Source organism: Choloepus didactylus, chromosome 22 (genome assembly GCF_015220235.1).
Source record: "Choloepus didactylus isolate mChoDid1 chromosome 22, mChoDid1.pri, whole genome shotgun sequence".
NCBI lineage: Eukaryota > Metazoa > Chordata > Mammalia > Pilosa > Megalonychidae > Choloepus > Choloepus didactylus.
This window is the reverse complement of record NC_051328.1, coordinates 3,631,330-3,640,223: the sequence shown is the minus strand read 5'-3', so window position 1 is coordinate 3,640,223 and position 8,894 is coordinate 3,631,330. Positions and strand designations below refer to the sequence as shown.

Here is an 8,894-nt window from a genome sequence, read left to right as displayed (position 1 = left end):
CATGTCCCTGTCCTCATGAGGCTCTCTGTCTGGTGCAGGAAATGTATTCTGAATGAATAATGATGCATATAAATGAATAATTACAATAAAATATAATAGGTATAGGGGAAAGAACATGTTTTTATGGGCAGACCTTTGATACATCAAAGAACACTGACATGGCCTAAGGGTATGGAGGGTTATTAGAGAAGGTTTCCTAAGTGACCTTGGGCTGAGACCTGAGTAAAGTTTAAAACAGAGAGAGCCAAGTGCAGGCAGAGAGGACAACAGGTGCTCGGATCCTCACCCAACCCTCTATGTCCCTGAAACACTCCCCTTTCTGGGCTGCTCAGGGGTGAATCTAAGCTGCTTCTACCTGCTGCCTTTTCAGATTCTCTGATTCCTGGAAACAAAGAATTTGCAGGACAAGTGAAAATGACCAGGAGAAGGACATACTGGATCCCTGAATACTCTGGTGGCCTTGTGAATCTTGGCATGGACATTGGCGATGACATGGTTTCAGGAGTTAGCTATGTAAGTTGATCTTCTTTACATCAAACCCTAGGAAACTGAGTTGACAGGATATTCTCCGTAGTCATAAATTAAGTAAAAAAATTTAACACTAGTTGTTTTTAATGGGTCTCAGGCACCCACAATTAGATTAATCATAATCCTTGGTATGACATACCTTCATGGTCCATACATAGCCTTTTACCCATCTGCTGTCTATCTATATAATCATCTGTTTCTAACTCTATCATCTATCATCTGTCTCTCATCTATCATCTCTCTATCATCATCATCTATCTATTCTATCAATCATCTATCATATCTTTCATGATCACCTAACTATTATCTATCTATATCTTTATCATTTATCTATTATCTACTATCTATTTATCTATGTATTTACTTACAATAAGCACTTGTAAACCCATCACAGCACACCAGCTAGGGCCTTGACAATCACATCCAGTTAATGGTTTTTCCCCCGTCTCATTCCCTGACTTCCCTTGCCTGAACTTTAGCCACTTTTCTGAATATTTTTCCTTCATTCTCTTGCTATGCTTTAAAAATAGTATTATTTATTCTATATGAAGTCTTTAAAATTGTATCTTTTAAATTTTAGTTGTTTCCAACTTTATCAAAAGGTTAGCATAATATTTGGGGATTTAGTTTTTTACTTAATGCTTTCTTTTTTAAATACATTTTTATTGTGAAATTTAACATATATACATGACAATGATAACTTTTAAAGTACGATTTAACAAGTAGTTAGAGAGCAAATTTCAAAGCATGTTATGGGTTACAGTTCCATTTCAGTTAATTCCTTCCAGCTATTCTAATGCCCTAGCATCTAAAAAATGTTTATATAAAGACTCAGTATTCATAATCCTTTGTTAAATCCTATCTTGTCTTTTGCTACCCCTTCCTCTAGTTTAATCACTTTCTCAATCTTCAGGGGCATCTAGGCAGTGACCATCCTAACTTCTTCATATTGAAAAGGGGTGTCGACATTATGGGGAAGGGAGTTGCATCTGGTTGTTGTTCTTTTTTTATTTTTTTATTGTTGTGAATTAACATGTATACATAACAGTGATAACTTTCAAATTACGATTTCACAAGTAATTACAGAGCAAATTTCAAAGACTGTCATGGGTCACTGTTCCACTGGTTGTTGTTCTTAAAGAGGCTATTGCCTCTGGGTTTTAGGACTTGTCTGGCATAGGAACACTCTGGTGGATTTAAGTTTCTGAGAGAGAAACTTAGTGAGTAAAACTTTTATAGAATCTCAGATAGGGACCTAGGTATTTCTGGACTATTGTTGGTAAGAGCATGGCATACTGTGACCATTTGGGATATCTAGCTGGAGCTTGCATAAGAGAAACCTCCAGGATTGCCTCTTGACTCCATTTGAAATCTCTTAGCTGCTGTAACCTTATTTTGTTACCTTTCTTTTCTCCCTTTTGGTCAAGAAGGCATTTTCAGGGCCAAGCTCATTCCTGGGAGTCATGTACATATCGCCAGGGAGATTCACTCCCCTGAGAGTCATATCCCACCTGGGGGGAGGTTAATGAATTGATTTGCCAAGTTGGGTTTAGAGAGAGAAAGGCCACATCTGAGCAACAAAAGAGGTTCTCTGGAGGTGCCTCTTAGGCAAATTATAGGAAGACTTAGCCTCCCATTTATAGCCTTGAGCTTACTGATTTCTTTTTAGTAGGTTTATCCTCAGGTTGATTAACTAAAGCACCTTTATTCATGTCTACACTGCTTTTAGAAAGCTAAAACCCAAAGAGGATGAGTGACCTGTGAGAGTCCACAGCAAGTGTGGGAAGTGCCAGGGCTGGTACCTGGTTGTCTTAACTCTTGGCCCAGTGTTCATTCCCTGTTGTTTAGGGATGTGGAAAAAGCCCCCTTTCCTTGGGCAACCAGTCCAACACTCCATCAGGACATTATTCATGATATCTGAAACTGGCGATAATGCCTTTTTGGTTTTTCTTTCCAAGAAAACTTACACTGTCAAGGATGGCCCCTGGAGCAAACAGGAGAGGAAGCCTGAGGAGCTGGGGAGAGCAGACATCCACCCTTGGGGGAAGTACAATGCTGCCTGGAGAACCATGATTCCCATCCGCCCCAAGCCAAAGTGAGTCTTGAGGGAGTGGCAAGGTGTGTACTCACTGGGCAATTATCCCAGAGATCTCATAACCATGTTCCTACAAGTTGAGTCACTCAGAGTAGCCTGAGGTACATCAAGGAGGCACCGTCAGGACGTTCATTCTTTTCATTGTTCAACAAGAATTCATTGAGCTCCTGCATGTGCCACGTACAGTGCTAGACTGTGGGGGAATGGCAATGAACAAAGAGATGTGATGCTGCTATCATGGACCACACATGGGGTAGAAAGACAATAAGCAAGTGAGCTCGTAAATGAACATGTGACGACAAGCTGTGTGATGACAGTATGAAGAAGTATGGGTGCTGAGGGACAATGGAACAGTGGCAAATGGGTAGGTGGAGAATGAACAATAATTTACTAGGTGTTCTGGTTTGCTAATGCTGCCATTATGCAAAATACCAGAAATGGATTGGCTTTTATAATGGGTGTTTATTTGGTTAGAAAGTTACAGTCTTAAGGCCATAAAGTGTTCAAGGTAAGGTGTCAACAATAGGTAACATCACTGAAGGATGGCCAATAGTGTCCGGAAAACCTCTGTTAGCTGGGAGGGCATGTGGCTGGCATCTGCTTTCTCCTAGGTTGCATTTCAGCTCCTCTCTCAGCTCCTATGCATTCTTCAAAGTGTCCGTCATGGCTGCAGCAAGCAGTGAGCTCCTTCTGTCTGAGCTTCTTATATAGGACTCCAGTAAACTAATCAAGGCCCACATTGAATGAGTGGGGCTATGCCTCCATGGAAATTATCTAATCAGAGTTATCACCTACAGTTGGGTGGGTCACATCTCCATGGAACCAACCTAATCCAAAGGTTCCAACATAATCAACACTAATATATCTGCCCCCACAACATTTCCTCAAAGAACATGATGTCTGGGGGGACATAATACATCCAAACCAGCACTCTAGTGACAGAAGGGGAAGTATGATTGAGGCAGGGGAACAGCATGTGAAAAGGTCTTGCCTTTAGGTTGAAGGAGCAATATGATGTATCCTGGAACTGAAGAAAGGATGAAGTGTTGCTGGTGTCATGTGTGATAAAGGGTGTGGCATGAGGTGAGGCTGTGGAGGCTGGATGGGCTGGAACTGGAGGTTCATGCAGGCAGGTCTCCACGGGCTACAGTAAGGATTCTGGTCTTCATTCTAAGAGTAATGGGGAGTCATTGGAAAGACTAAAAGCCCTATGAAGTTAGCCTTAAATTTAAGAGGTAAAGAAATTCAATTTATCCTTCCCCAATATACCATAGTTTAATATAACCATCCCCAAATTGTCTTCCAAACTTATACAGACTTGCTTTCAGAGTTCTCCAAGAATTCTGCCCACCAAGCATATACACATGCATTTATTCATCCATTTATTTACTGATGGGATCTTAAAACCTCAGCATTTCATCACTAAGAGTCCATTTTGTATTTATGATCCCCTCTCTTCAACACTTCTCCAAAATTTTCTAAGATTTTATCTACCAGCAAATTGCATTTGTTTTCTGTTATTAAAAATCTGAGCTTCTGATCAATACTTTCTACATTGTTACCATAATGGACTGATGTGATCTCCACTAAGAACAAAAAACCTTGGTATTTTGGTTCACCTGGGCAAACTCATCTTGGATAAATGTGCTGTTTCTGTTGGGCCTTTGGAATATTGGAACCAGCACATAGATTCTTGGTCTATATCTGGCAATCACAAACTGGTCCCATGTATCTGAAGGAATCTCTCACTCTCCCTTCAGTTCCTCTTCTATCCAATATCTTTGGCAAACTGTGTCCAGCCTTGCCCAAAATGGACAGCCCTCATTGCCAATGGACTATGAAGACATAAAGGACCAGAGAATGGAGAAAAGAGGCCAAGGGTCTCACAGGTTTCCCCACCCCCTGTCTCATGAGTATGACATTTTCATCTTCCCATATTTCTCCCCAAATCTTCTTTTAATTGATTTTTCTTCGTTTGAAACACATAGCATTAGACAATTTTGAAAAATAAAAAGTAGAACAATTATGCACAATCACAACAACCTAACCCAATCCTTTTTTATGTGTTTATGAATCATCCCAAAGATTCACCTTATGCTCATATACTTTTTATTCATGTACTTTTAATTTCATTTTTAATTGTTTTGTAAGCAAAACAGAAAAAAATACAATGAGAATATTCTCTTCCTATTCTTTTGCCAATTCTAATCCTTTCTTCAAAGCTAACCACTATTAACGATTTGATATAAATGTACATATATATTTTTTGTCTGCCTTCCCTCCTTTCTTCCTTTTTTATATAAATAAAAAATACACTGAGAGCATAGGTTATCAGGGGAAGGTTTATTGTAAAGGTTCCTAGAGTATAAGCTCTTACACCTGTTACATCTGTTCCTGAGTTGTAATGGGTATTTCTAAATTCTGAGATGCTGGACTCTTTGTGTATAACCTGGTTAGTCCCTGGATCTTCGAGTATCTGTGTGACACCTGAGACTCAGAGCCAGAGTCAGCAGCTATGAATGTCAGCATTATCCCATACAGCAAATGTTAAGGAGTCTGAAAAAAAGAGATCAGACTTCAATTAGAGATATGAGCGAAATGGACTTGGTTAGGACTAAGGTAAATCTGACTAAAGGGTAAAGGACGATATTGACATTGTTTTAAAATTTTAACTTCTGTGTGAGACCAAAGGAAGAGACATTTATTTGGTGCAAAATCTGTATTTTCTGTAACGCACTATATAGTTTAACTTGTTTGGTCAGTTTATTCAAACACCATAGTTACATGGAACTTTCAATAGGGAGTGAGATCTGTTTGGTTTGTACAGGTTAGTGTGAAAACTACATACATCCCAGAGTAATTTTGGGCAGAGAATAAAAATGTATTTGCAAAGCCCCCTTGAGGGAAAAAATATGTAAATATTAAACTTCCCTACTTGGGGAATTACTGATATTCTCACAAGCATTGGGGACTACCAATTTAGAAGGTTGAGCCCTTATGAATGGCTTGCCCTTATGAAACTTGTTACTGCAAAGGAAAGGCTAAGCATACTTATAATTGTTCCTAAGAGTCACCCCCAGAGAACCTCTTTCTTTGCTCAGATGTGGCCTCTCGAATCCAACTCAGCAGGTAAACTCACTGCCCACCCCCTTACATGGGACATAACTCCAAGGGGTGTAAGTCTCCCTGGCAATGTGGAATGTGACTTCCAGGGATGAGCCTGGACCCAGCATCATGGAATTGAGAAGACTTCTTGACCAAAAAGGGGAAGAGAAATGAAACACAATCAAGTTTCAGTGGCTGAGAGATTGTAAATAGAGTCGAGAGGTCATTCTGGAGGTTATTCATATGTCTTATATAGATATCCCTTTTTAGTTTTTAGTGTATTGAAATAGCTAGAAGGAAATACCTGAAACTGTTGAACTACAACTCAGTAGCCTTGATTCTTGAAGATGATTGTGTAACTATATTGCTTACACAGTGTGACCGTGTGATTGTGAAAACCTGGGGCTCACACTCCCATTATCCATTGTATAGATAGATGAGTAGAAAAATGAGGACAAAAATTAAATGAATAATAGGAGGGGATGGGAAGTTTTGGGTGTCCTTTCTTATTTTTATTTTTATTTTTTTTTTGATTAATGAAAATGTTCAAAAATTGATTGTGGTGATGAATGCACAACTATATGATGGTACTGTGAACAACTGATTGTACACTGTGGATGATTGTATATGCGAATATATCTCAATAAAATTGAATAAAAATTTTAAAAAGATTAAAAATACACTGGATTTCTTGATCTGCAATGGCCTTTTTGTACTTACTTAATATGCTTGGAACTTTTTCCATATTCTACATATAGATCAACCCTTTTTCAAAAAAAAATTCTGCATTGCATTCTATTATGTGGATGCACGATAGTGTCTTTCATTCCCTTTCTCTTTCTTTTCCTTCCTTCCTTTCCTTCTTTCTTTCTTTCTTTCTTTCTTTCTTTCTTTCTTTCTTTCTTTTTCTCTTTCTTTCTTTCTTCTTTCTTTATTTCTTCCCTCCTTCCCTCCCTCCTTCCTTCCTTCCTTCCTTTCTCATTCCTCCATTGATGGATGCTTTTGTTGTTTCTTGTTGTTAACTAGTACAAATAATAGGGTCATGGAAAAATACTGCATGTACATCTGTAGTTTTTATATGGTTATAATTTATCCCTTCAACACTCAACTTTCGATCTCTAGGGTCTGTATAGTATGATTGACTGCATTGCCTGTGACTTCTCTACTAGGTTTCCTGCTTCTCAGCCCATGGATGATGCTGGCCTGTTCTCCTACCTCATGTTGTCCTGGCTCACCCCACTCATGATCCGAGGCTTCCAGAATCACTTAAATGAGAATACCATCCCCCCGTTGTCAGTACATGATGCCTCAGCCAAAAATGCCAAAAGGTAGAGTCATGATGGGCAAGCCACTGGGTTGGTTAGAGACCGTCCTTTAGTGGAATGGTGACCAGAATCACTTAGGAGTGGTGATTAGGGTTCATCTTCAAACAACCAAAGCAATATTGGTTCTTCCTTTGTAGCAAGAGGCCCCTGTCTAGTCTGGAGGTTCTTAACCTTAGGCTCATGAGTCTCCTGAAATGCAACGCATATTTTATGCATATGGGGTTAGAGATCTTTTTCTGGAGGAAGAGCTCACATCTTATTTTAGATTTGCCAAAGGACCCAGTACCTCAGAAGGGTTAGAAATTACTGCTTCTAGCCCCCTTTGCTTTTCTTTTCTGGATCAGGCAGTTAACTGTGGCACTCAGCATTAAATTTTGGGTTAGTGGCCCAGTCTCCTAATATTTGAGCCACTACTAACTAGTTGTGTGATTAAATTTCCTGTTTCACCTACTTCATCAGATAATAAGAGGACGAATTAGGGAAAAAATGAGTAACTTGAAATATACCATACTCAGGTGCCTACCTTGAATTCCTTCCTGAGACACCATGTATAGAATGGCATTTTCCCAATGTGCAAAAAAGCCTCCCTGAAAAGAGAATTCAGTGGTCAGAGAGCTTTGTGAAAAGTTGCACACGATAGTCAGGTGTATATGTAAAGCAAATTAATCTATTTAAGGCTCTAGGAAAATCTGCAGTACAGAAACTGGTTAAACTTTGACCTGTTGCTTCTCAGACTTATTCAATTAAAAAATGGTTCCAGGGAACACTTTTTGGATAATGTCAGATATTGGTCAGAATCATGCCTTTTACCAGCTACAATACTGGACAAGTTACCTTGTCCAGAGCCTGTTTCTTTATGTATGAAATAGTGGATCATACAATTTATTTCATGGTTCTTCAAAGGATTGTGGTAAGAATCAAAAGTGATGATAAATTCAGTTTAAAGACCTGGGGAAATACCTGGTGAATAATAGACAGCCAGTTAAATGTTGGTTTGCTTGTTCCTGCCTGACCATTATGAGTACAAGCTCCCTTGATTTACTTCCATTCACTTCTAGGTCACTGATTCTGCCTTGTTTATTTTATAACTCACATTGTCTTTCCACCCAATCTTTTTCCATCACTCAATTTTTTTGGATTTTTATTGTAAAAAATAATTATCCATGCATTCACATGTTTAGAGCTGGAAGGGTTTCTTTCTAGATGTTCACCAGTTAAGAGGCAGAGTTCTGGGGTACATCTTCACTATTCCATAAGAGAGCTGCCTTGGCTTCTGTAAGGATTTGCTGACAAGCTGCCCACCAGCATCACCAGCAGCATCACCGTCATCATCTTCATCCTTCTCACTGTAATTTTCACCATCATAATCCTTCACATTTGTTATCATTCTACAATTCAGAGCACGTCCCCATCTATTGTCTCCTGTGACCATCATAATAGGGTTATGAAGTAAACAGGGAAAGATATTTATCCATTTTACAGATGAAGAAACTAAGGCTTAAGAGACATGAAATGATGTTCCCTGAGTCACACAGCTAATGAATACAGGAAATAAAATTTGAACATGCATCTCGTAGGTTTTCTAGAAGAGGTATGGGAGGGCTGCGGAAAACCTGGGTTTGTTTAGTCAAAGTAGAACCTACTCTAGAGCTTTTCTCTGTGGATTATGTGTACATAGCATGGGACCACGGTTTGGCCTGAGTTATATCATCCACAACACTCTGCCATATAGATTTCAGGGAATATTTCTGGTCACTGAGCTAGGGCCCAGAACCCTCCCCCCCACAAGTTATCTGGTTCCACCCTTTGATAGACATGGGATGGGAGGAAGTTGTTTTATA

The 8,894-nt window shown here is 39.3% G+C and overlaps 1 protein-coding gene across 3 annotated transcripts in view; it reads left to right on the top strand.

Annotated features, from left to right (window-relative positions):
• Window positions 1–389: 389 nt before the first annotated feature.
• ABCC11 (ATP binding cassette subfamily C member 11) overlaps window positions 390–8,894 on the top strand; it is a 56,327-nt gene continuing 47,822 nt past the window's right edge. For 2 of the 3 annotated variants that reach the window (XM_037816432.1, XM_037816431.1), the window contains exons 1-3: window positions 390–513; window positions 2,487–2,623; window positions 6,898–7,056. In XM_037816432.1, coding sequence (XP_037672360.1) covers window positions 415–513; window positions 2,487–2,623; window positions 6,898–7,056 — 395 coding nt within the window. In that variant the 5' untranslated portion in view covers window positions 390–414. The remainder of the gene's footprint in view (window positions 514–2,486; window positions 2,624–6,897; window positions 7,057–8,894) is intronic. The other variant, XM_037816433.1, reaches the window with a different exon arrangement.